General features: G+C 43.6%; 3 protein-coding genes and 1 long non-coding RNA gene across 14 annotated transcripts in view; 3 read left to right on the forward strand and 1 right to left on the reverse strand.

The window, feature by feature from the left end:
- Positions 1-61: 61 nt before the first annotated feature.
- On the forward strand, positions 62-3,842 carry LOC131109944 (uncharacterized protein C16orf52 homolog B-like). The gene is made up of 3 exons (XM_058062515.2): positions 62-406; positions 2,174-2,386; positions 2,978-3,842. The coding sequence occupies exons 1-3, from the start codon at positions 301-303 to the stop codon at positions 3,160-3,162; spliced, it is 504 nt and encodes a 167-aa protein (XP_057918498.2). The 5' UTR covers positions 62-300; the 3' UTR covers positions 3,163-3,842.
- A 1,142-nt stretch (positions 3,843-4,984) lies between these two features.
- faap100 (FA core complex associated protein 100) lies at positions 4,985-9,201 on the forward strand. The gene is made up of 8 exons (XM_058062561.2): positions 4,985-5,186; positions 5,281-5,396; positions 5,847-6,667; positions 6,785-6,941; positions 7,154-7,988; positions 8,049-8,171; positions 8,582-8,668; positions 9,030-9,201. Exons 1-8 carry the CDS (start codon positions 5,031-5,033, stop codon positions 9,159-9,161), a joined length of 2,427 nt encoding a protein of 808 aa, XP_057918544.2. The 5' UTR covers positions 4,985-5,030; the 3' UTR covers positions 9,162-9,201.
- A 665-nt stretch (positions 9,202-9,866) lies between these two features.
- LOC144898118 (uncharacterized) overlaps positions 9,867-26,981 on the forward strand; it is a 58,868-nt gene continuing 41,753 nt past the window's right edge. For all 10 annotated transcript variants that reach the window (XR_013627012.1, XR_013627014.1, XR_013627017.1 and 7 more), the window contains exons 1-3: positions 9,867-9,948; positions 10,056-10,193; positions 13,266-13,466. This is a non-coding gene — a long non-coding RNA (uncharacterized LOC144898118). The remainder of the gene's footprint in view (positions 9,949-10,055; positions 10,194-13,265; positions 13,467-26,981) is intronic.
- fscn2b (fascin actin-bundling protein 2b, retinal) lies at positions 9,873-18,341 on the reverse strand. Of its 2 annotated transcripts, XM_078789048.1 has the most exons (7): positions 17,610-18,341; positions 16,641-16,703; positions 15,844-16,570; positions 11,790-11,946; positions 11,487-11,608; positions 11,242-11,409; positions 9,873-10,186 (listed from the first exon to the last, which is right to left on the reverse strand). In XM_078789048.1, exons 2-7 carry the CDS (start codon positions 16,689-16,691, stop codon positions 9,981-9,983), a joined length of 1,431 nt encoding a protein of 476 aa, XP_078645174.1. In that variant the 5' UTR covers positions 16,692-16,703; positions 17,610-18,341; the 3' UTR covers positions 9,873-9,980. The 2 variants fall into 2 exon arrangements, with proteins under 2 accessions (XP_078645174.1, XP_078645173.1); XM_078789047.1 differs by lacking the exon at positions 17,610-18,341 and having other exon boundaries at positions 16,641-16,823.

Here is a 26,981-nt window from a genome sequence, read left to right on the forward strand (position 1 = left end):
CAACTGCCGGTCGTGAATGAACTACCGACGAGTGTCAGTCTCTCGGTTTCTGTCTGTCAGTCAGCTAACTCCACCCACCCACAGAGCGAGGCGCGACGATAGGCTAAGACAGGCAAGCAAGCAGATAGTCCCGCCCCTTGCAAAAGGAACCGTGAACTGACTCTCCAGCCAATCAGAAAAAAGCATTTGCAACTGAACGGGTATTTTAGGGGCGGTGACCTCGTTCATTCCGTTCACAAAAAAGAACTAGTTCTTTTGACCCGTTCGTTCACGACCGACACACCAGTCGTGCTCAGTGACATGGATAAACTGACCGTGATATCAGGATGTCTTTTCCTCGCTGCACAAGTCTTCGCCATCGCCAGCATCGCCAACCCAGACTGGATCAGCACCGGAGAGTCCGCCGGTACGGTACTTCATGCTGCTAAAGTTTTCACCCCTTACTTTTAGTCAATGCACGTTTTTGATGCATCGAGACTTGATTTTAGCATATGGAATGTTCAAAGTCATTTGTTGAACTCTATTAGGTACACCTGTCAATATGAAGGATACACTAACTCACAAAAAGTGAAGATATTCAGCTTTTGGGACAGTTTCACATAAAAGCACACCCTTCCAGCCTTTATGTATGTATCTGTTGCAACCAGTAGGTGGCGCTATTCTATGTGACACTAAGCTCAGCCACTTCCCTTAAAGGGAAAGTTGATCAGTTTTTAGGCTTCATCTTGGTCTCATGAATCCGATTGTTTAAATACCATTTCTAATCTAATCAGTGGGTTAATGCATCAAACACCGGTTGTGGATGTAGTACAGCAATACCTCAATTGTTTACAATTGTCAACAGTTACTGACACCTAGTGGCTAATGTAGAACACTACATTGGCTACAACGTACATTGACTATAAGTTGGTGGTTCTAATGGCTTATACTGTTTTGTGTTCCCGAATATAGGGGATAGGTATTTTACAAATACACAAGAAATTATTAGGTGACTCACACATAGTTCCGCCATTCCGCTATTCCGCTGTACTGTAGCGTTTTTGTATCCTTGTTAAAACGTCTATATTTTTGTCTTCCTTCCTTACTTCCTTTTGTCCCTTACGGCTGCAACCGCAGGTGCCTTTGATGGCGAAGGACGTTTTGTTTACATTGTGGTTGTTGTCGGGGATCAAACAGCACTTCAGAGTCACACTGCAACGGTTCCTTAGCCAATCAGGACACAATACACATTTGCTAATTTTGAACCGTGATGTAGCGAGGGAACACTATGTGTAATTTACTTTACTTAGCCAAAAAAAAAAAAAAATCTTAAATATGCATAATAATAGGCCCTAGTAAACCACAACATGACATAATTTAGGAATAAATTATTTTTTGAAAGCTATTTTTCAGCTGTGTTCGGAGCGCATGTAGTGAGGGATGACTATACTGTATATATTACAATAATGATTATTTTTCTGATTGTGTATTATTGCTTGTAACGTGTCATTTGGTTCCAGCTCTGTTATTTGCTCACTACAAAGGTATGAAACACTGAATTTGTTCTTGGACGCCTTAAAAGGTCTAACACGAGTTAAAGGGTGGCAAACAACCCCATTGAAATGTTAAATTAAAGTATTTATCGTGTTTTCTTGTAGCAGCAGTAATCACACTGAATATCTTTAACGTGTCATTTATGCAAAGCACACCTATAATCATGTGACATGTTGCATTTGTGGCATCATTTAACTGCCAAATTCATTTGACGAGTTTGCTGGCAAAGTCATTATGTGCTTGGTGTAGTGAACAGTGGTGTGAAATAAGTGCCTCTTTAAAAGCCCCTTTGTCCTTGTTTAATTAGCTGGATGTAATTACGTGAGGGAAGGAAGTATATTGTTTGTAACAGAGGACTTTTAATGAGGCCTCCTGGGTGGGGGAAGCCTTTCACCTGGGGGATGAAACCACTTTGTGATGGTCCATGATGTCATTCATGTTGGCCACCAGCCATTTAAGTATAATGTATGTGGAAGAAAGGACAACAACAAAGAAAGAAAGATTTTATCATTAATTATCATTACCGATTGTACTATACATACAACAATACATTGGCTTGAAGATTGTGGGTTCGATCCCAAGTATCGAACCCCCAGTTTTATCATCACATGGTGGATGATAACACTTCTTCTGTGTCCAGGCTCTCTGACCTTCGGTCTGGTCCGACAGTGCCAGACCATTCATGGCCGAGATCGGACCTGCATCCCCCCTCAAATGCCCCCAGAGTGGGTCGCCACGCTCTTCTTCATCATCCTGGGTGTCCTCTCACTGACCGTCACCTGCTGCCTGCTGGTCATGTCCCACTGGCGCCACGAGGTCACCCGATACGCCCGCTGGATCGCTTTCACCGGGTGTGAGTGTCTTATTCCGTGCTTCTCACTGACTGTAAATACACATCTGGGATGAGATATGAATCCATAATATTGCTTGCTTCAAAATAGTTGCTCCATTTTTCATCTATTTCACCTTCGGCCGTGGGCAGCTGATTCAATTTGATTATATAAATCAAACCTTTTCAAACCTTTATAGTGCACTCAAAACTGAATAAAAAGCATCACTTCCTGTGACATTTCTTCAATGGCTTCTATACTCCTATTCTGTCTACTATATTGGGTAATACAAGTGTAATTTTATCTTGAGATTTTGTATGTGACTTTCAGAAAGTTGGAATTTGTTTCCCTGACTGAACCGTAGCTCCCCAGTGACTGTAGCAGTCGTGCAGCCCACACTATGAAACTCCCATAACACAATTATACCGATGCTCACTTGTGTCGCCAGCTAGTCGGTGGATTGTAAATGTGTACTGCCGTACTAGCTGTACTAGTTAGAAGTACCAACATGCCCCATGTGTGTAGTATTGCCTCTTAAGAAGATGTACACAATTGCTCGTATCTTTTATACGATATCAACTAAAGCGGTTGTCCAATTTGTCTTCTGGTTCCAGTGGTCCTGTTCTGTATGGCCGCGCTCGTTTTCCCAATGGGTTTCTACGTCAGTGAGGTTGGAGGAGAACCATACAAGCTGCCCAACAACACCGGCGTGGGCTCCTCCTATGTGCTCTTTGTTCTGTCCATCTTTTTCACCATCGTGGGCCTGCTGTTCGCCGGGAAGGTTTGCTTACCCGGCTGACACCTACTCTCCTCAGAGGGACTCTCCTGCGGAGGCTCTTATTTGGAAGAAGATGAAAACAAAGTAGACCAGGAGGTACATCCGTCCACGTGTTTGGAAGTGGGAGTGATGGAAATCGACCGAAAAAAAAGACTCTGGCTCGAGCCCTTACAGATTATCAGTCATCTTAAGGAGGAACGACAGATAACCTCTCTCACTCACCCTATTAACTCATAATAATTGCAAAGCCCCGATGGATGATGGAGGTCACGACCCGACGACAATACAGTCTGTAATATATTCATTCAGTGACATGCCTTTCTTTTTGTATTTATTTTACTTTTATTATGAAAAGGTCTAATATATCCAAAATGTGTCTTAACTGCCTTAAGGAGCTGTCCACCTTAAAATATGTGTGTATGCAACACCAAATGTCCGTTACTCTTCACCCGTGGCCATGTTCAGCATTTCTGCCTTCATCAATCTCGCCGCCTCCCTAAACTTGTCGACGGCTTCATTACAGGATGTTCTCTGCGTTTGGAGGAAATCAGTGTAAATATATAAATATTGTAAATATTGGCGCTCTAGGTATGGGATGGATGAAAGCAACATACAATGAGGAACTCGTGCCTGGCCTTCCGGAGCTTGAAGAACTCCTCCACAGTCAGGTCTTCGACTTTCTTTCTCAGAGTGATGAAGTGACAAAAATTACTATAATTACTATAATTCATCAACACATAGTGATCTAAATGCAATATATTGCCGTCCAAACAGTAATGTGACCTTAATCTTACCGTGGGTCATCCTCCGGTGCCCAGCGCTCCAACTTTTTGAGGCAGAAGAAGCACATGGCAGCATCTGGGCTGTTGTCTGAAGGCGTATAAAGCCGGCCTTTGCCATCTGAAAAACATAGTCCCAATTCACATTATTTCATGTTGTATTTAATAGTACTGAAATGTATTCACAATTCAAATGTCAAGTAAGGCACTGAAATTATATTTTAGCTGTTCAAAGTTCCTTAAAAAGTTCTTATTTTGTTATTTGGTTATTTTAGCGCCAATCATCACCAAGGAATTGAACAATGTTGGCTTGTAATGAGAACATTGGCAAGTTTGTGCATTTGTAACATTTGTAACGGCGACCTGTCGCGCTCATTTTAGTGACATTAGATTGCTTTGACGTCACTCTTCCACCAGATGTCGCTAATGTCCCTTTTCAATGACGCAACCAAAGCTCCGAAACCTGTTCCGGTACAATTTGAAGGAAAGCCTCAAAGCTCCATGAAGCTTCATCCGCCCATCTCGACATACAACTACATGGTTCAGTAACGAATTTATTTCCCGAGAAACAGATTCATTTTTAAATTCGACTCTTATTTTTAACCGAAAACTCACGTTTTCCGGTGTGCAGGCGCAGTCTTCGTCAAATGGCCAACCCTGAAATGTTTTCAGCCTATTCTCACAAAAGTACATTTTAAAATCATCATTGTCAAACAGATCCATTTTGTGTTAAATTAAAACGGGAAGAATATTGTTTAAAACGCCAACCAAACAATGCGTTTTCAAATATGAAACAACCTTCCTGTGAATGTTTTGATTGGATTATTTTCTTCTTCGTGCTTCAGCAGCACGGAAGTACTTGTGCAACATACGACACCTTGTGGTTGCTTTGAGGAAACAAACAACTGTTGCTGAACAACTGAACAATATTTAACATATAAATTCAAACTTAAAAATCATTTATACTCACTTGCTTCCATCTCCTGAAAGAGTAAAAGAAGAATTGTTTGATAGGTTTGTCCAAATAAACGCCACTTCCGTTCAGTGCAGCTGCTATTGGTCAGAATTTGAGGCGCGGAAGTTGTCCGGATGCGGAAAAAATAAACAAACATGGAGGGAAGGTGTGTGGTTGAGACGCTGGCAAAGTTCGGAACTTCATCGGATCCGTGTATTCTGAAGGTGACATCCTCTTTATGGAATGATGTGTTCCTCTGCACCGGAGACGACGAGGTGTATGTCTTTAACTCCCAAGACAGAAAGCTAAAGGCAAGTTTTGGGTAGCTATTGTGTGTCCGTGCATAAACTCTTGTATATTTTCCATGTTTGTCTCAAATTGATATGATTTAATTGTATTCTGTAGGCGGTCGTCCAATTCCCTGCTCCTGTAAGTGACTTGGCTGCTGATGATGACAAGCAGATCCTTTATGTGGCCTGTTTGAAGGGAGTGTATGGTGTTTGTTTATCATCTTTGTGCAGGTTAGTGCTTTTTCATTCGTTCATTCATTCATTTTCTACTGCTTATCCTCACGAGGGTCACAGGCGTGCTGGAGCCAGCCAATCACAGGGCACATATAGACAAACAACCATTCACACTCACATTCATACCTATGGACAATTTGGATTTGACAATTAACCTAGCATGTTTTTGGAATGTGGGAGGAAACCGGAGTACCCGGAGAAAACCCACGCATGCACGGGAAGAACATGCAAACTCCACACAGGGTGGGATTGAACTTGGGTCTCCTAGCTGTGAGGTCTGGTTAGTGCTTTATAATACAATAAATATACCTGATTGAAAACAATTATTACTATAAGAGTAAAATAAAATTGTGCATGTGTGCCTAAAGTTGTAGGCAGCTTCTTTGTTGTTACTATTAATAACAAATACTATCAACCCCTCATGTTAGTGATATCCCTCCTCCTCAGGGTTCCAGGCGCTGATTCATCCTCATGTCTGTCTCATGTGAAAGTATCTGATGATCATTTTGTTATCGGAGAAGGAGCATCAGCACTACTTTTGGTCAACTCTACGCTCTTGAACATTACACAGAGAGACGCATCGTGGCTGTTGACACTGTACAAAATAGCAGAAGAGTCAATATTCAGCCGCTATGAAATGCTGGGTTCCTTCAAACTTCCTGTGGTATCAGACACAGATGAGTGCAGAAGGCCATTACTGCTCTGTGTCCACTTTGCCGAGACAGATGCATCATTAAGGAATCTATCAAGTGATCACATCTACCTCGAAGCGACGCTCTTTAAACTCCTATTTGGGATCGACGCAGCCCTCGCCAAATCGCCGGTTATTTTTTGTGCTCTGCCCGACGGCCGCCTGTGTTTCACCCCTCAGCGAGTCCCCGGATCTCAAATCAGAGTTCTGCACAGCCTGGAGCAGCCGGTCGTGTTTGTCGGGGCGTTCGCTGGATGTCTGGTGGCTGTGGGCGAACAAGGCAGAGCGGTGCTGATGACATCGCAGCCAGCCGGGCCACCAGGGGGGGGCTTGCGTGCAGCTTTTACTGAAGTGTGTATCCCCGGGCCTGTGGTGTGTGCTTGCCTGGATGGACAGTTCCTTTACTACAGCACTGGTTCAGACCTGCTGCTCCTGGATCTGTCACAGACACCCACTGGAGGACTAGAGTCAGCAAAAGGGGAGGTGGGATCCAGTAATAAAAAAGCCCTTTACAACCCCACTAGCTTAAATGTGTGTAGAGTCATCGGCCTGGTGCCACATGCAAGCAACAAAGCAGGTAAGAAACATCCGCAATTTCAACAAAACATTACAATTATAGGAAGCTTTTAATATGATTATGAGTATGTACAATATTTATGGAGCTTAACTGTGGAACTTGCTCATCACCTCCCAGGTAAAGCTCAGCTGCTGGGGCTGTCTTCCAGGGGTCAGCTCCAGAAGATTATTGTACCTGAAAGGGGGCATGATGCATCATGGTCCGGTCTTCCTCCTTCACATGTCGGACGCAGCATCAAAGACATCCTGGCGGCTATAGGAGACATTTATGAACGGTACAACTGCTCCACTGGTCTGTTTTACAGTTAGACAGGTAAAGTGTGATCAGACCCATGGCCTGCTGCACTTTGTAGAAGTAAAATGATAAAAGGCTGACCAGAATTGATCAGCTAAAATGAATCTTCGATTTGACATTGTGTATAAAAGCAAACTGTAAAATTGTTGGCATTGCCTGGCTAATAACAGAATTTACCTTGTTTCTTCTCAGATCAGCGGTGCTAAAAGCTGCCATCAAATCCAAAAACCAAATCATGCAGCAACTGAATCAGGTACTCAACATCAGCTTTTTATTGAATGATGGAGCAGACAGACGGGAAAAGCCAATCCGTTGTCACGGCACCACTTGTTGGAGCACATTGCTCGGGAAGGACTCCCTCAACTTGAATTGCGTCCTGGATAATGGAAGTTGTTATGATCTGGAACGAGGATGGACACTAAGCATCACCGTGTCTCCTCTGTGTAACTCCCACAGAGGCGAAAGCTGCTCCACACATTATTCATTCCCATTCCGTGCTCTCCATCCAGGGGGGAAAGTGGAGTTTTCCCTGCCGTTAGCTTCTGCAGGAGAGTCAACCTTCCCTGTTACACTCTTCTGCTCGCTTGCGTTCTCCCTCTCAGGTCTTCTCGGAGAGGAGGCAGTGTCAGGCCTGCCTGACGGAGGCCATGTCAGTTTGCCATTGAACACTCTGACTGTGGATTGGTTGCATGCCTTGCGGGTGATCGATCCTGCGGACGCTGCGTCTCCACATTGCAACACTGACAACGTTCAAGCTTTTTTGAACTCGCGCCTCACTGTCGGAGGAGGAGGAGGAGTAGGAGATGCAGGGAACGTGCAGCACTCCGCAAGCATCAAGGTATCATCAGAGTTATTGAGGGACACGTTGATGTTGAGTCCACCTTCACACGCTGACGTCTCCCTGCTGGAATGGCTCCTCTGCAAAGCTCACGGAGGGGTGAAGGGTCAAAAAGACAAGGTGACCCTCAGCAACTCGGTCCATGCTCGAGCCCCAAATGGACATATTATAAAGCTGACAGCAAAAGAGGTAAAGGCTATTATTTAGTTATCTCAAAGTGGCAGCGTCCGTGATGGCTGTCTTGCACAGGCACACGTGGGGTCGGAGGAGTCTGAGGAGGAGGAGCGCCTGGCTGTTACAGAGGTTGAGTTTGAGAGCTTGTCGATGGCAGCCGTGTGCGGAATGCATCATGCAGTCCTGCATAGAGTCAAGGTACAAACAGGCTTCTGTTTTTCAACACCTTTTGTACTAATAACGTATTTCCAAACATGTTTAGGGGCAAAAAGACTATATGGCTTCTTTTCAATACTGTAACAGATTAAGTTTGAGGCTGTTATCATAGTTTCTAATGACGACCCTAACATGGAAGTTAGAGATGCTCAATATTGGTGTTTTACCGATTTGATATACTGACTTCCCTCAAACTAATGTCAGGTCACGTCTTGTGGAATGAACACATTATGCTGTTTTTTTTTACACATTCACAATATTAATATCACTGTAGCTTGATTAATATACACGTCAGCTACTGTATATTCCAAAGAAAGTGCAGTTCCCCTTTAACAACACGTTAGTGTCCAAGAGCATACTTCTCAGATGAAACATTGCCTGTGCTTTGACAGAGTTTGCTGCAGATAGCACCGGAAAAGTCCTCTTCCACCGTCAAGATGCAGAGTTTAGGTGTGAGGCAAGCACTCCAGCGGTCTGAGGTGAGACTTACACCGATATGTTATCTCACTAAAGTGAATACGGCTCTCACAGCCATTTTATTACTGTATGTCGTCTAAAGCAGCAATGCTAAAGAAATCATACTTGCATGTATGAGCCAGTGAAACTGAGTCAACACAGCCATTAGTCTAATGCAGGGGTGGGCAAACTTTTTGACACGCGGGTCGCATTGATTTGACAAAATTGATGGTGGGGGGGCAGACTCTATATTTTACACGTAACAGTCCACCTGGAATTATTATATCTGTAAAAGTGTCATGCAGTCTGCTAAATGTGCACTTTGAAATGGAAACAAAGCCTCTAAGTCTTTCCTAATTGAATATCTTGTGCTGTTTCTGCCAGACTCTGTTGCAGCAGGTCCAGCAAAGTGGAATCTCAAGCAGCTTCAGTGGGGGGGTGTCCACAGGGCAGGTGACATCATGTCTTCTCAGTGTCTATCAAGAACTCAGAGAACATCCACTCTGTGTTATTTAACATCCGTGCCAGCAGAGCTCACTTTTACTTGCACATGAATGTGAGTTGTGACTTTTAGTATTGTGCCTTTGTGTTACTTTGTCTGGTGATATTACATTAAAGGAAGAGCACTATGTTATTATCTTGAATTATTACCTTCATTATTAGTTTTCATTGTATGGACATTTATTGTTTACAACGTGAATTAATAAAAAGCAAAGCTGATTTTAAGTAACACTACATATATTTCAAAAGAAAATGTCTGGCTCATTCTGCATTAGTCCACTAGGGGGCAGCAGATTACCTTAAATTGGAAGCCCTGTGCCTTCAACTCATCACTAACTTGTCAAACGTAAATCGAAATTAATATTCAACAAGTTACGAAGTAACACAACATGTTGGTTCGTTTTGGTCAGTTTTATGAGATATTTTTGTTTTTTGTTCTTTTTTTAAAATGTATTCACATTGCGTCCAATGTTTCGTGTTACAGAAACAAACCGCTAGGATGAAGTGGACAGTAGAAACCTGACCTCATCTGTTAATAAACTCCCTGTACCACACTAATGAGGGGCTACGTCTAAAAGCTGACATCCAGTCTCCCTTAATGGTGACTACGTCTTAAATGACACAACCGTGAGTGACAAGTCATTTACTAAAGCACCACTTTATTTCCGAAAGGAAGAAAGGCAAGGAGACATTCAAATCCCTAACCGAAATCAGACAACTCTATCAAATTGCAGTAAAAAAAAGTCCTTCAAAGTTCACATTATGAATGGAAAACGTCTCTTTGACAACAGCAAGGCCGCAGGTATGTAATATTTTGTTGTTGTTGTTGCTGCATTAATACTCCCACAAAGCCGAGCTGCTCAGATTGAGTCCATCTGCTTTAAGCGTGCCTCCCTGGTCTCCACGCAGATACTGGCCGTTCTTGCCACGGATGGCGAGACGGCCTCGCTCCAGGAGCTCCAGACTAAAATCTTCTGGGACTTCACCGTCTGAACACACCAGGCCAGCACTGTTGACGTACCAGAAGCGACCAGTCACGCCTGTGAGGTAAGAGCACCGAATTACAGAGTAGACATGACACTGACGTCGGTATATGGACACAAACCATTAGCTTGTAAAAGGGGTCATAATAGGTACATTGGTGTTAATATGGAGCTAGTTGGCGATACATACAACTTCTTCCACTCTAAGCAGCCGTGGAAGGAGAGTGTGTGCTCGAAAAGTTAGAAACATAGAATAGCATGGAAAGTGAAGTAGAAATATTTGCCTTCACTTAACTAAAATCAAGCAAATATGGTTCTGGCTTGTGTATTAGCGACAGTGTGACATCATCATAGCGCGACGCAGTGGACTATAAACAAAGTAGCTTTTATTAAAGGGAACCTATTGTGCTTTTTTCCACTTTTCTGACCTATTAAATGTAGTTAGACTGTTGTATTTTCGTGTTAAACGATTCCATTGTTTCAGATATGAGGTTTGCACATTTGCAAGTGAGCTCTGAAAGAACTTTTGAATGGCTTTGCACCTTCGGTTTTACAGTTTTTTTTTCTAACACCGAGTTCTACTGACTTCAATGCGATCTGGACTTCTTTATATGGGTTGCCGATTGCATGCACTCAGTAAAACCGGAGCTACGTGTCTGAAAGTCCTTGGGAGTACCTTTGGGCGTGTGACCAATTGTACCTAGAGAAAGTACTAGGTACCTAGAGGGGGGCTAAGGGTGGAGTAAATTAAACAGACTGTTTGGTTTGGAAACAGGAAGTCCATGGAAACACTGTAGAAAGAGGTGCAGAATCCGGAAGATCTAGAAAGCTTTCTCTGCGGGTTATTGTGTGAAGCTGCTCTATAGGAGTCCACAACTCAATACAAAGCAATGAAAATGAGTACAAGCATTTAATTGAAATGATTGGCAGGCATTTGACTAAATTAAATCAATTATAGCATTTTTTTTTTAAACAAGTACGGTGGCTAGTACTTTGCAGCGGTGACTACATGTTTAGGTGCTTGATTCTGGTCCATATAGTGTGTGTGTCCTTAAAAATGAAGCTTTATACAGTATCCACCCTGTCTGAGAGGGTGTGTGTCATGCGCTGACCTTTAATATGATAGGCGCCATTGCTGAATTGCAGACTGAAAATGTCATAAACAGATCTGCTGGCATCCAAAGTGTTGGAGTTCTTGTGGTGGCAGATGAAACCATTCTCCCCTCTCAGGATCAACATGGGCCGGTTGATAAGTTTCACACTGAGCTGTTCGTCCTCGCCTGACAAAAGATGACAGCGTCTTTATCAAGAGAAATAAATCCCAAGCAGAGGCAAAGGAAGTGACAAAGTATCTCACCTATGGAGTCACTGACAGCTAATAAATGTCCATTCTTCTTGGTGCAGATGTATTTCCCATTGTTGGCCTTTATCGCCACCTTGTGACCGATCCACTCCATAGCAAACATTGTGTTTGCTGAACTGCATTTGGGCATAAAATGCAAAAGATCAGCCTTTTTCTAATAAACTAATAAAACATCATGCAAACAGAATAAAAATGGCAAATGCTTTAAATGGAAGGGCACGGCTGTATTAAGACCTTCGAGGCTGACATTTAAGATAATGACCAGCCTGGCCCAGTAGGAATGAGAGCATCACTCACACTTCCGTGGCTGTAGTCTGGATGCCTCCGTGGGCCACCAGACTCCAGTAGTTCCCCTGGCTGGTGCGAAATGTGCACTTGCTGCTCTCCTTGTCGATTTCCATCTGAAATATCTCCATGTCCGTTTCGTCTTCCTGGTTGGCAGAGAGGCTCACTCCTAGAACAGGAAGTGCCCATCCTCATTGACACTTTTTGCACTGTCCAGCAAGTCGCTGCATTGCATGTAATGAGATCCAATTCAACAATTCTTTGGTCAAAATTTGTGAAGAATGAGAGCAGAGGCCATGGAAGAACCACTTCAATTTTGCAAACAGGATGTTTTTTTCATATTTTGATGGCTAATATTTGGTGTTGCAGAATGGAAAACCTTGTCACATGACCCGTAGACAGATTGCAGAGGCCTATAAGCCCTAAATTAGATGCATAACAGAATATCCCCAATGAATTTTTCTTAATCCCTTAACAACGGCCTTCTTATCGCTCTCTTCTCTCTGGTCATCCTTCTCTAATAATCTCCTCCTCTTCACCCCTGACCCCCTCCGACTCCCCCACCTTCAACCCCCCCCACCTCCAGGGCCTGCATGTCTGCCCTCTTTCACAGCTGGGTTGGGATATAATCAGCTTTCGAGTGCTACCCCACAATCCCCTCAATAAAAGAATAAAGCAAAAAAACAGGAAGACGGCAGGATTTATGGGTCCACACTTTAGCAGGATGTGCAGATAATTGCCAACGCCACTTAAGCCCGGAGCTGGCAATGATCAAATGTAGCCAGAACATGCTGCAAAAATGAAAGTGCTTTTACATTAATATGTAGAGTGACATGTAGAGTGCCTTTTTCCTGCAGCCTGAAATGTTATATTAATTACATGTATTCAGGATAGAGTTGTTGTTGTTTAATAGAAACAAAAAAAATGTTTGTTGTTTAAAATTTTAAGTACTGTGCATAATGCTACAGTTCAAAATGTGCATGTAGTTTGTCTTCAAAGTGATTATTTACTATATTATTTGGTGCAACCCAAGAAAAAGGATGTATGTGTCCAGTTTAGGTGTGCTAAGATGCATGCATGTATAGAATAATCCAATGCACACGCATATACTACCCCTTCCCCCTCCTTGATGTTATTTCAGCAGATTATATTTGTTGATTTTTCAATGGCATATCTAACAGCGAAAGAGAAAGCGTGACGCCACCACGTGAAAAAGATGTCATGGTCACCGGGCTACCTGGACACTCGCATCTGCACATCGTATTAACTCGTGATAAAGTAAGCATCGGGTGGTCTCACACGAGCGTGACTCATCATTGATATTAAGTGTGTTTGAAGCAGACGTAGCGGCCCCTCTCCTGCTCAGCCATGCCCGGGGGTACTCTCATATATACAGTCGCTTCCATCCTGAGTCAATGTCATGCTTTCTCTACCTATTCCACGTGTCCATTTCACACTAATTCAACCCAGAAATGATCCTCCCGTCAGGGCACAGCTGGACATCACAGCTACTATCCCGTTGATGGGACAGCGGAGGAAACTGAGAAGAACGGAGAAAGAGATTGGATACGCTGAAATCTAAGGAACCAATCTGAGGATATCGGTACCGCTGCTGATGACCATCTCAAGGCTCGCTCAAGCATGCAGAAGAAGGTCTTGTCATCACAGCCACGATGGGGCTTAACGCATGTAAGTACCATCATTCCTTACACATACCTAGAAAAGATCTTTGCATGATGTTACCCCAGAACCGGCTCCACTTTCTGGACTTGTCCTACCTGCAGTCTGAAAGTGGAGCAGGCCCAACTAATCCATCAGCCGTGGATTGCATCTGGCATCTATTATTAATGGCTAGCTGATGCCACTATCCCACTGCTTCCCTTTTTTTCGTCTTTCTCCCAATCTGGCTGCATTTTCAGTTGCTTTTTATGTCACTGCTTTCATTTTTGTTTTTCTTTTCGGGACTGCGTGCATTTGGGTCCGGAAACTTTGCATCCTCTCCTTTCTTTATTTTAAGAACCGCATAGTAGAGAAAACACTGAGATGCGCTAGAACGGACCAGAAACTGAAAAAGTCCAAAATGTTGATGTTTGGACTAAGAAAAAGAACAGCAATGCTCGCATTTGCTTTGTTGTTGAGTTTTAAGAGGTCAATTCATGCAGCTGCCATTAAAAAAAAAAAAAAAAAAAAAAAAAAAAAAGAGCAGAAATAATAATAATAATAATAATCAGAGGCTCTACCTTAATAAATGCCAGCCCTCTGGATGCATTTACTCCATTAGCCACAGCAAGGGAGCACAAAGTGAGGTTGTGAATACATGTCTACTCCCTTCTCCACTTTCCATTTCACCTCCAGCTCCTTTCATCATCATGTCGTGTGGAGGCCAGAGATAAATGGCAGGGCGGTACACCAAGCTGCCACACCCGGCTAACTCGCCAATTAATTGTTAAATTGTGTGTAAAAAAGGGCAGGTTGTGAACAAATAAGCCATATTCGACTTGTAAATATTGTCATGCTAGAAGTATATTTCACTGTTGATAACAAATACATCTGCTTTTTATGCGTACATTTTTGACCTAAACCGAAAATCCCATATTATTTATTAATATTGAATCGTACTTCACGGAAATTCACTTATCGCGGCCGGGTCTGGAAACAATTAACCGCAATAAACAAGAGTTTACTGTCATAGTAACTGTAGGTCTTTTGTGGCTTTACAGATGTTGTTTACAGTACTGATGGGTTAAACAGCTTTGGTTCTTGGATTGACCCCTGTGGCACACCATTCTAATTTGTTGATGAGAATATTGTGATGAATTTTGGTGATTTCTTCCATTTATATTTCTTCAGTTAGAGCTTGTGTGATACATAAATTGTTGACGACCTTTCCTGATTTTCTGCAGCGTTGCAATGGAGGCAGTGGTCAGTGGGTTAGGTTAGATTAGGTGACTCAAGAGGGGAAGAAGCTTTTTGGCGAGGGGGAAGCTTATGTTTCTGAAAGCAGACTCTTTACCTTCCAGGAACAGGGGAACGACACTATCAATAATTCAGCACGCTACACCTCCCCGCTCGCCACAGTGGGACGCTATGTCAGTGTGTGCGGGGGTGCGAGTGTGATGCTGAGAGATAAAGCTCACAACAAGCGCCAGAAAGAAGAGAGGAAAATGTGGCGTAGCCGTGATGCAAGTATGGAAACGCACACTTAATGTGCAGTGAGCTGCTCCGTGCTCTCGGGGTGGTTTGAGTCCGTCCCTTCAACCAATCAGTTTAACATGCTCCCAGTCATTTGGTTTCTGTGTGCGGCTCCCACTGCTAACTAGGAACAATGAGCAGGGCCAGATTGTGTTTCAGCAAGCCTGGATGGAGTAACACGACGCCGCAGACAAGAATCTGTAGCCAATGGCCAAGCATGCTGACGGTATGCTAATCCATTCCCAATCAGACCAGCACACGCCTTTCAACCATCAGCGACGGAGCACTTAGCAACCACTTGTAGCGCACTTCTACTTCCATGTAAAACGACCCTGACAATTGCAATCTTATGCTTTTTTTTTTTTTTTTTCTTCTTCTTCTTCTTCTTCTTTTTGCTTGGATCAAAGAAATGCAGCCATGTTTCTGGACAAGGGTGAACTTTGAAGCCCATGCGGAGCAGCTGTAATCCATCAGCATTGCGGTGCGCTGCCATGTCCGCGTGCTGATCAAATAACCCACTTCAACTGCCCTGCGACCAAAGACCATAGCATAAATACATAATGCAATATCAACACAATTCTGCTGCGCGCGGTATATGTTACAAGCAGCTGTTTCGGCAAGCCCGGGGGGGGGGGCAAAGAGTGTTAACGGTATTATCCAGCAAAGTAAGGACCGGGAGAGCAAAGGACATTTATGATTGATTATGTCGTAAAAGGCTAAGAAAACAATACTGTGCAGTCATTCCGCTGCTGTAAAACTGAATATCATTCCTCTCGTAGCCAAGTATATTTATGAAAAAATATGCAATAATTGAACAAATTACTACATATTAAGGGGGAAAGCATTTTTGCACACAATCAAGGTATTTTCCTACCTTGCCTCATGGAAACATATTTCCCATTGGCTGCCATCAGAACCACCTGTGGGTGGCTCTCCTCCAGGTCAAACAGTTCATCCTTCCCGGGCTTGGAGCATCGTCCTGACCTCAAGGTGCCTGTAGGGCCCATGGGAGACAAGTACTTTCCCTCACAGTCTTTAAAAGCTAGCTTACCACACATGAGCTCCAATATGTACGCCGTGGACCTGCTGATGTCCTTCACAAGCTTCCCATCATTGCTGAGGAAGCGGCTGTCGCAGGTCTTAAGGCAGTACTTCCCGTTCAAGTAGACGAGGGTCAGTAGCGCAGCCACCCCCCAAGGAATATTCACATCCACTGCGATCTCGCCGTCCTCCATGGAGAGATGAGCGTAGCGCTTGCGGGCCACTGACAGCAGGTTGGCTTGCGGGTGCAGAGCCAGATGCACCACCCACAGCTCGGCATCGGTGATGACTTGAGCGAAGCAGGACAGGTAGTCCCTGGAGCCGCCAAAGAAACGGAGGTGCCGCTCGGATTGCAGGGCCCAGCGACCGTCCGACTGCGCCACGATAAGGAAACGGCAATCAGAGTTTCGGCCGTCTGCATCGCAGGTGACTTTGCCGTCCTTGTCAGATGCAAGGTAGCGTCTCAGGTGGCTGCGCAGGTAGACCACCTGGGTGTCCTGGGGGTCTTGCTCTAGAGTCCACATCTGCTTCTTCTTCATGCTTGGAGCTGATGCATTGACCTGAGACACAAAGACTTGTGTAGTTTTATACAAACCCACAAGTTTGTCCGTAATAATCAGCGTGTTGTACCTTGAAGCCAAAAGTCTCAGCAGTGAGGTAGCGACCTTCATGATTGATCATTCCAAACTGAAGCTTTAAAGGTGAAAGAGTTCCATTAGAGGGCATCTTGACCTTGACAGAAAAAAGACAAAAGTGTATAGAGACTGTATATGACATTTGTGGCGTCATCAAAACGCTTTGGCAGGCGTACAGCACACTACAGCATATTTAAAAAATGATCAAAAGAAACATGGCGGCCATATTTTTCAACCAATTTAGCTAAAATTCCTTGTCTCTCTGTCCCCCTGAAGTATTTACCGAATTTTGTGGTGATCCAGCTAAGTTCTAAAGTGCCTGTCAAATGACAGATGCGGGATTGTTCTCAAAAGTATCAGGACACCCGGTCATTGGGGAGTGACACTGGAATGTTATCTGGAGTTTGTCTGGAACTGCGTCCACTCTTCTTCTACTAGATATCGGATTTGTGAGGTCCAAGGTCTCTGGTTTGTTGGTTCTGCATTCTAGTTCAGGTTTTTGGTGCAAACACAGACAGCATGAGGAAAGCCACAGTCAGCATTAAACGCTGCTTATTCCGATTTGTGTGTCTTCTGCAAAATAATAGTGTCCATAGTCCATAGTGGGGGGGAAGGAATAAAGTGCCTTTTATGTATTAATGGTACAGTTGGTACAGTTAATTGCGGCACTGACAAGGATTTCCTAGAATTGACCAAATTACCAACGACTCACGCTGCTGCGGGAGAATTAGCAGTTAATTTAGACATATTCTTTTCTTTGGAGCACTTTGCTAAATCAACAGGAGCACCAAAAAGAATGGAGGAGATGTCATGGGGAGTGATGAAACGCAAATGTTTCTCAGACAGGAAATCAATTCATTAAGGTACAGCGCGTAAAGCACTCCAGAGACCGCAAAATTCTCCCCCCCCCCCACCCGTGGCTTCATTCCACAGTTTTCCAGCCACGCCGTCCTAATTTACTTACTGTGGTTTTGTGGCTTCCTCCCTAGCAGTTTCTGTAGCTAGCCCAGATTTAAGAGGCTTCTTCCACCAACTGACCCGTTGTAATTCCTGCCGTCTTTTCTCCTCGCAGCGCTCCTTGCTGCTCCTCCCTCCCAGCCTCCACTGGTCTAATCAGGTTAGGAATAGGAACAGCAACCTTGATCTCTCCTCAGTATTGAGCTCGTCGTCCGTCTCTCTTTAGTGTGTAGACTAATTTTGCTCCCAACTGCTTATCTCCTCTTCTTCAGGCTGACCTCCCCCCGTCCAGCCTCGATCTCCTCCTCGGTCCACTTATTCTTCACTCCTGAGGTCTCAATCGCAAGGTATCCCGAGAAGGGACTTCCCAGTATTGGCCTCTCATCCTGATCATTTCCTGACCTTGCGGTTTCTTTGCGTCCTAATAACTTGTCGTCGCGTCTCCTCGAAGTCCCAAGGTTTGATCAGCGAAGAAGAACATCCTCGTTCCTTCCCCTGAACATAAGGCGTCCATCGCAACCTATGGCAACAAAAGCATGCTGGTCTTTGTCATGTTAAGCCTCCCTTTCACCTTTTCTACCTTTCTCCATGCTGGCATGGGTGTGTGATCTTGCCTTTCTCTCTCCTTTTTTTTCTCAACTCTGCTCTTTGAAACAATGCACACACACACACACACACACACACACACACAGACCGAATGTAACCAGAGCACCCCCCCGTGCCTACAGGATAGTGGAGCTCCTCTTACCTGCCAACACTGAGGCTTTAGTTACACACCTTCTCTGATTGCACGCTCTCTGGGTCAGCTCTAATAGGAGCGGAGAGAGGCAGACTTTTGTGCGTGTAGGAGTGCGTGCGTCTGAGTAATCAGCCTCGCCAATCAGCCGATTGTAAGACGTCTCTGCCGGGTAAACAGACGTGTCTATTCCTGAATCTGTCTAATCCTTAACCCAATCATCTCAACCTGGCTAATCTAGCAGTACTGCCCCACCTGGCTTTACTACAACACACAGTGTACTGTACATGGCTCACAACACTCACATTATGCACACCATAAGTAGGACTCCTTGTAGTGCAAAATGCAGAGGCGGGGCCGCTAGTATACACACAAAGTGCAGAAAAGTGTAACGCAGTTGATCGCAATATATTGTCTTTTTTTCATCATACTTTCCCTATTGTGCTCATTTTTTGACCCTTTGTATTGAGTTGTGGACTCCTATAGAGCAGCTACACACAATAACCTGCACAGAAAAGTTTCTAGATCTTCCAGAATCCGCACCTATAGGTTTGTTTAACATTGATGTCTGTTAGAGGTAGAACATTTTGTAACATTGTCTTATTGTTTGTTGTATGAGCAACAAGTACGTAGTTGCTTTTGTAAATATTCCCTACTTTTGGCTTCATAGGCACGTGTGAGTGTGTTTGCTGTGATTTACAAGTGTCCCTGAATGCAGCGGCAACTTGTGTCTGAAGTGTCCATTATCTGACTGGAATCTTCTCCTCTCACTGTGAGGTGTTCAGGCGCACTCGTAATTTGAAGTATTAGGTGCTAATTGTTTTTTTATTTTATTCACATACCCCCCTATGGCAATTGTTGTACCCTACTTTGGGGGTGCTATAGAACCAACACTGTGCTCGGTTTACATTACACTGGAATATGTTATTTTTTCCTTATAACATGCTTCCCCCTAAGGCCTGGTAAAATCACCTGGCCTGCCCATCACAAATTGGGCAGGTCCATAAAGGTCCAAGCCATCGAACACAGTGCACGCAGCCACCAAATGGTGGTTAGCGCGCAGGCCACACAGCTAGGAGACCCGAGTTCAATTTCACACTTGGCCATCTCTGTGTGGAGTTTGCGTGGATGTTCTCCGGGTACTCCGGTTTTCTCCCACATTCCAAAAACATGCTAGGTTAATTGGTTACTCAAAATTGTCCATAGGTATGAATGTGAGTGTGAATGGTTGTTTGTCTATATGTGCCCTGTGATTGGCTGGCCACCAGTCCAGGGTGTACACAGCCTCTCGCCTGAAGACAGCTGGGATAGGCTCCAGCATGCCCGCGACCCTCTTGAGGATAAGCATTAGAAAATGATTGAATGAATGAATTTTTTACGGCCTACGCTGAAATCCAGTAAGAGTCCGCTTGTTTCCAAGATGACAAATGCAAAAGTATTATCTGCATGGCAACAGAAACGAAGAAGAAACACACTTTTGTATGCATTGAATTCTCAAAATGTGCACATTCACAGTGAAATGCACCTAGAGTAGCTGGTGTGTGTGTGTGTGTGTGTGTGTGTGTGTGTGTGTGTGTGAGGTGTCGAAAACACTGCTCACAAATCAAAAAAAGTCATATAGTGTTATTGTCGTCAGCACCGTTATTTTCATTACTATTGCTATTATCACTTCCGGTGTAATTCCTCCTCATATGTGTTCTATCTCATGCACCATTAGTTCAGGCCCTGTGGGCCCCCGGGGGCCGCGTCATCGTCTGCTGATGTGCCGGCGAGCCCGCTGTTGTCAGCACGCCGACGACGCCTGTCGATAGCCAACCAGATGTTTTTTGTTTTTTTTCTATCTCTTCACTCCCTTTTATTGTGTGGGGCGGCCGTGCCAGGTTTACCGTGGCAACCGTGCGATGGTGCTTTAGAGGCCATTACGTCGGCCCTCTGATGACACTCAAATAGCTATCATTACACCTCCTCCAAGGAGATGCCGAGCTGGGGGAGGGCGGAGAGCGGGAAGAGAGGGTGGAGAGATGAGCAGGAATAGGCAGAAAGAAGTGACGGGACAGGAGGAAAGGTGAACTGTGGAATGATGGCATGAAATTGCACAGGAAGAAGGGATGAGAGATGGGAGGGGGGGGGATTCAAAATGACCGTTTCAGAGTTAACAGCCTACAGCTTTTTTCTCCCCTATTAACTTCTATTCTGTCATTACTTGGGACTGTGGGACGCTGGCTTGCACCCCACAGCGTCCCGTCATACTACAGGCGCTTCTTACACACACACACACACACACACTGCCCCCCCCCCTATTCTTTGCTCTAGCCTTCAGTTTTGAAAGGACAAATGTGCTTCGTTCTGTTTTGGGAGGACAAAGGTCACCGATGTTGGACCCAAGAGACTGAATCTCTGTTCTCCTTCACCCCAAAGGTGTTGGATGGGGGTTTCCACACCAAACTCATACAGTTTTACAGCGGTGTCCAAAGTGCGGCCCCGGCGACCATTTGTTGGGCGGTGAAATATGATACTATAAGAATAAAATCTAAATTATGGGAATAAAATTGGAAATAGGTGTACATCTTTTTAATTGAAGGAGAAAAAGTTCAAACTCATAATACACTTTGTCAACAAACTGAGGTGCAGTCAGATTTTTTTTTTTTAATCGAATTAAGGAGGCCCTTGTGTCTTTGGGTTTTTCAGTATGCTCCCCTCCTTTAAAGCCTCTTTGAACCTTGTGTGGAAGCTTAGAAAAGATAAATCTAAAGAATCATTGTACTCCAAACTAGCTGTATGAATGTATCCAAGACAATGCAAACCAATTAATTGCAGCGTTAAAAAGCAGGTGTCATTCTCGGAGCCACCACTAAGAGGCGGTGTTCGCCTTGTATTATAATAGTTAAAAAAAGAAAAAAAACAGAAAGAAGATTGATGCTTATTTCGTTACTGTTGGTGCCTGTGTGACTGCACAGCCCCGAGAGAGAAGAACCTTTTTTTAAATGGCTTTTTTTAATGCATCATATTTTCTTTGCTGCTGAAACTATCACAGCTAAAACATCAGCACAATTAAAACAAGGACGAGTGGGTTATACCCGGATCATGTTTGACCCATTAATATATATATACATATATAAATACACCTGAATGTGGCTTATTCTTCACTGGCAAGCATTTCTTATATGTTTATAATGTCACTCCTCTTGCATGCTAATTTGATCACCAGTGGATACAGTGTGGCTTGTATGTACTCTCACCTTATTTTTAAATCTGCACAAAACGAGCCTTTGAAATAGTCCGGATAAAAAAAAACAAAGCGCCTCTGGATCATTCATTAATTCACATTTGGCTGTTACAGTGCGGCCTTGTGTTTTATGGTCAGTTCCTTCCTGGGTGGCAGGAAAGAGTTAATATCAACGGGCTAAACGTGATGAGTGAGGGAGACTGTGACAAACAGCGAGCCAACCAGCGCCAGGATTAACACCATGCTCAGCCGCGATTGGTCCAAAACCTGATATTGTCCGTTGGAAAATCAGATCCCACGTGGGTGGGGACCCCTTGTTGTAGCGCTCATTGGCTACGACCCCAAACTCCAAACCCATCTCACCATATGATTGGCTCTCTCTCAACACACACCGCCCCTCCCCATCTTGTTTTCCATCCTCTAGGAAAGGAACTATCCTTTTCTCGCTCACTCGTCTCCGCCGCCGTGGTGGCTTCACATTTATCAGGAAACATGTCCACCATGTCACAGCGAGACTCTTTAACGTCGACAAAGTACGAAAACCAGCATTACTGCTTGATATTTAACACGGAGACGACGTGTCTCAGTACGGAGCTTGTCCCGTTATGCCGCTTTCTTCGTTTGCTACGCCATTGTTTCATTGTATCGCTCGTCTCGCTCTCTTTCTCTCGCTCGCACACACATTAGTCTTCCATTCATGTCCCTGCTCTATTCATAACCTTACTTTAGCCACCAGCAGCCTACACCTTAACCTAAAACCGTCTTCTTCCTCCGCCTCACTTAAAAACCTGACTGCCATGAAATGTTTCTATGACATAATGTATACCTGGCATACACACACAGGCACAGCTAACCTTTAATGAGCTAATTATATTAGGTGACATTAACTTAATCCAATTGGTCTTTATAGACACTGCAGCCATACATGAATCTGTCAACAATCATATTCATCCATCCGCCCGTGCTTTCTATTCACCGTCCATCCATGTATGCATACATCTATTCATGCATTATCTGCATGCGTTTGTTTATCAATCATCCCTGCGGTCACTTATTCATTCATTCAACTATTTTCACCCATCCATCTCTCACCATTCATTTAATTATAAGACCAAAACAGTCATAATAATAATAGGAAAATAAATCTAATGGTAAACGTTCCAAAGTCATTTTGTTAGTGATATCAAATAAGTTCATGAAACAATTCAAATTCAAAACAACATTGACACTTGGGCGGATATAAAAAAACTAACATGAAAGCACCATAAAATAGGAAAAAATGACCAAACAAGTGGTTGTCTTAACTCTACGTCTTTTAGCAACATGTTCGGCTGTAATATCAACTTCTAGGATAGGACCGTTTTAGCAATCCGGCCATTAAATGTGTCAGGCCGACCTCGTATGTAGCTGTGCTAAATTAGCAGTTGCCTTGATATGCTTTTGAATGGCATCATTCGTGATGTCTGCACAATCGAACGTTAATATCATTGTTTAAAAACAAAAGTTTGACTCACCGCTAAGTGGATGGTTACTACATACAAATGCGTACCGAACTGTGACCCCCGTATCGAACGGTTTGATACAGATACACGTATTGTTGCAGCCTAATATGAATCTATTCATGAATCCATCCATTATTTAGGTACTTTTAATGCAGATCATTTTGGTTTATTGAAATCGCCAAGACACTCTGAACCTCTTATTAAAAAAAAAAAAGGGGGTGAATGTACGTGTAGGTCTCCAGAATTCCTGCCTGCTTCCCTCCCTCTTCTCTTGAGTGCTTCAGTCAGTCGTCTTCCGTCAGCTTTTTCTCGCCTCATCCCTCACCAGGTCCGCGCTGCGGATTTAGCGGCTGTCTGATCCGGCATCAGCAGGCGCGGCGTCCCTCGCTGTGTGACGGCCCGCAGGAGGGGATAGGGGGGATCCCCTCCTCTTGTGTCCAGGGTGATTGTTGTCGTGGCGATGGCGGCCATAGTACGGTTGCCAGGGAGATTGGTGGCCGCTTGTCCTGACCCGTCGCCCTCGTGCTGCTGTCACCGGCGTTATTGATGCACGCCGCTGCTTGTTATTGTGGGAGTGCAGGAGGGAGGGCGAAGAGGACAGCGGTTAATGAGTTCAGGAGGAACGGGGACTCTCCCCTGCTTGCCCCCCCCCTCAACTCGGCTCCCCTTCATTTCTCATGGAGGTCTGTCTTGTGTGAGTGTGCATTAAGAATGGGGGTCTCTCGTGATCCATCACGGCAAAATGCACTTTGCACACACACACACACACACACACACCTAAACGCTGCTTGCTGTTTTTATGCAGAGCGCTAGCAAAACATTCTCCTCCAACACACACACTGGAGAGATGCTGCCTGAAGCTACGAGCAAGATTAATAATCACCCACCTCCCCATAGACGGACCCAAATATACAGTTAGGGGAAAGAGAGAGGAAGAAAAAGCAGGTAGGAGAATAACAAAGGGAGAGGTTTACATACACAAAAAGATTTGTTCCGGTAAAAACAATTAGACAAACTTGAACGAGGAGCGTTCAAGTTTCTCTTCCTCAATACCAAACGTGAGCCCAGCAAAGGATGACTCATTGGACCACAGGAGGGTTTCTCCATATCTACGTAAACTGTTCTAATCTTTCTAACCAGCACACTACCTTAGTGTAATATCACCTAGTTGATGTTTTACCAGTAAAACCAGTGTTAACGGTGCAGATTGTGTCAGAAAGGAAGTCATTCCCCCCCCCCCCCCACCTCCTGCTTGTTTGTCGTTGCGTCATCAGGATCACTCAGCAGTTATGACGCTCAATGGACGGATAGCATCCATAAAGCGACGGTAAAAATGTGTGACGTGCTTGAAAAGGACAAAGCAGCTGAATGCATAGTTGGCTTGTTTTGAAAAATGTCCCATTGGGGTTGGTCTACGGGTTGGTCCAATGGTCCAGTACTGTCAAGATTGGAATATTAACTACCTGCTGCAGTCGGTCTTGATCATAAAGCAGAGGTTAATAAGGCCTTGTCTTGTTATAAGACATTCTAGCATTAAAAAATGAAAGTACATGCATGCATAAATGTGACTTGTTATTAAATATCACTGAAAATGCTATAACATATATTAACAAATCATTAATCTATAGTGTATGACATTGATGGCCATGATGAGCATATACGTATCTATAGAATAGTGAATGTATATACTGTGGTGACAAAAGTGCTTGAATCTGACCTTGAAAATGTATATGAATGTATAGAGTTGTGACTTTTACCATGCAGATCTGAATTCCACACACATCCATACACAGGATACATGGACACACGCACACACACGCACACACAAAGAAGCATCAACATGGATTAATGTCTTTGCCTCCACTATTTCATTTATTACTGTCAGAGGTCTTTTGTGACGAGGGCATTTTTCAGGTTGCTAACCATTACTCCCTCAAGGCCCCCGGGCTCCATAGGTCCTCAAACGTGTGTATGCGTGTGCATGTGTATGTGCGTGTGTGTGTGTGTATATAAGTGAATGTGAAACCCACATATCTTGGTGATTATGCCTCGGGTCTAAACTTGTGTGATTACCATTTTTGTTCCTGTTTTTGCTCACATAACCATCTCTAACTGCTCGTCCTCATTTGTTAGTTTAATCTTACACGGAGAGTTTGTTTGTTGAAGTGCTTAAAATATGCTGTGTGTGCATCAAAATATTACCACTAACTCACAGAAAATCACATGATGGAATGGCTAATGAATATATATATATATAATATATATATTAAACCATATACAATATGTACACAGGCCCACTGCATAAATGACAATAAAAAAATACTGGTACCTTCAGTACCTTCTCGCAGCTCGCTTCTCTCCAATGGCAAGTAGATACAAATATGAACATTAATGTACTTTTGAAGGCCTGTGCTATGTTGTTTCGCTTTGTCCGCGATGCATTGCAAACAATAGTAGAAAGCCGCGGTGCATTCATACAGTATATTATTGTTGGAAATTGTCCGTAGGCTATATTAACAGCGATTGCTTAGGTGTGCCCGTTTCTTTCATAGTGTGAGAGTAGCGTGTCAAAGCTCAGCATTGCGGCTAAACACAAGCGTCGAGTTAAACATGAACTGGGAATTTAATCAAGCTTTCAGGCCTACCGTGACCCAGTGTCACTCAACACAAACAAGCCTACTTTTCAAGGTAGCCATTCACATTTTTACCATCACAAAGTCCAACATGCCGCTGTGTCCGACCCAGTTGAAGAACAAGTGGTTGATCCAAAGACATATTTCTCACAGAGGTGAAAAATAGAGTCCACTCAGTCTGATGTGTCATGTGACCTCGTGACACAACAGCAATATGTCTCCCTATTCCAAATGGTGGGTACGCTTTAAAGAATTCAAGAAGCTGCTTTTTATAGGCCTATTTTAACGTTCTGGATTTGATTTGCTGTCAAAGGACTGCTGCTGTGAGGAAAAATGTACTTCAAAAAAAGTACTGTACGTACGCTTAATGTCCGCCACTCCTCCGGGCCTGCAAAACAACATTGAAAAAGCAAGTGAAGCACAAGTTGAAAGAGCAGTTTTAATTGAGAGGATTTGTGAACAGTACTATCAACAGTAGTTTCATTGAACATAACCATAATGACTATTAAAAGGAATTGTACTACTATTGAATATACAGTAGTAGGATTTCAACACATTTGCTGTAGTGCGCTGGAATATTTAAGATATCAACTTGTTTGCATCTTCTTTACGACCTTAATCAGGTCAGCCCGAGTCAACAAATATGTCGCCGTATGACCTGCAACACTTAGTTATTAGGTTCTTTGTTTTAGCCCCAATTGGTGTTACCATGCCAACGCATTCAATTAATAGTGCACGACTTTGAAATGTCGAGGCAGCTGTGCTCTTCATCTATTAAATGCACGGCCTCTTGACATATTCCAGGATGTAGAAGGTAAAGATGCTACTTCAGGCTTGCAAATGCAATGATTAAAAAAACATAAATACAGATGAATAAGTATAGAAAAAATATATATATACAGAATATATGTGTACAAGTATGCAGACAAGGACAAAGCACCACTGTTGAATGTGCTTTGACTTATTCACAGTTGTGTCATCCTTAACTTTTTCATGGACTAACAAATATGAGAAGTTGTCACTAGCTTGTGTAAACAAACACTGTGTAAAGGTATTGTATAAATACCTATTAAAATATGCACTTTTAAAGCGGAACTGCACTTTTAAAAAAAAACAACTTTGCCCATCATTCACAATGTCTACACATTTCTTTCCCTTTTCTGTGCCGTATCTATCAGAATCGATACGGTGACAACACTTTTAATGTCCACTCTCCTTGAGATGGCCGTGTCTTCCAGCACAAGTCCAGTCCTCGGGTAAAAAATGCTGATGACAAACAAGC

This window comes from Doryrhamphus excisus, linkage group LG2 (assembly GCF_037039965.1).
Source record: "Doryrhamphus excisus strain RoL-2023G ecotype Guam linkage group LG2, RoL_Dexc_Guam_v1.1, whole genome shotgun sequence".
Lineage (NCBI taxonomy): Eukaryota > Metazoa > Chordata > Actinopteri > Syngnathiformes > Syngnathidae > Doryrhamphus > Doryrhamphus excisus.

Bases quoted from the DNA above. Each gene is read 5' to 3' on its own strand.
- LOC131109944 (XM_058062515.2), top strand. From the start codon at position 301: ATGGATAAACTGACCGTGATATCAGGATGTCTTTTCCTCGCTGCACAA. The intron at 407-2,173 runs GTACGGTACTTC...TTCTGTGTCCAG, and splicing joins CAGCACCGGAGAGTCCGCCG to GCTCTCTGACCTTCGGTCTG. The intron at 2,387-2,977 runs GTGAGTGTCTTA...TTCTGGTTCCAG, and splicing joins CTGGATCGCTTTCACCGGGT to TGGTCCTGTTCTGTATGGCC.
- fscn2b (XM_078789047.1), bottom strand. From the start codon at position 16,799: ATGACGCCACAAATGTCATATACAGTCTCTATACACTTTTGTCTTTTT. The intron at 11,947-15,843 runs GTAGGAAAATAC...TTCCTGTTCTAG, and splicing joins ATATGTTTCCATGAGGCAAG to GAGTGAGCCTCTCTGCCAAC. The intron at 10,187-11,241 runs GTCAGCGCATGA...CTTACCTCACAG, and splicing joins TGGCGCCTATCATATTAAAG to GCGTGACTGGTCGCTTCTGG.
- faap100 (XM_058062561.2), top strand. From the start codon at position 5,031: ATGGAGGGAAGGTGTGTGGTTGAGACGCTGGCAAAGTTCGGAACTTCA. The intron at 6,668-6,784 runs GTAAGAAACATC...ATCACCTCCCAG, and splicing joins ACATGCAAGCAACAAAGCAG to GTAAAGCTCAGCTGCTGGGG. The intron at 8,172-8,581 runs GTACAAACAGGC...GTGCTTTGACAG, and splicing joins CAGTCCTGCATAGAGTCAAG to AGTTTGCTGCAGATAGCACC.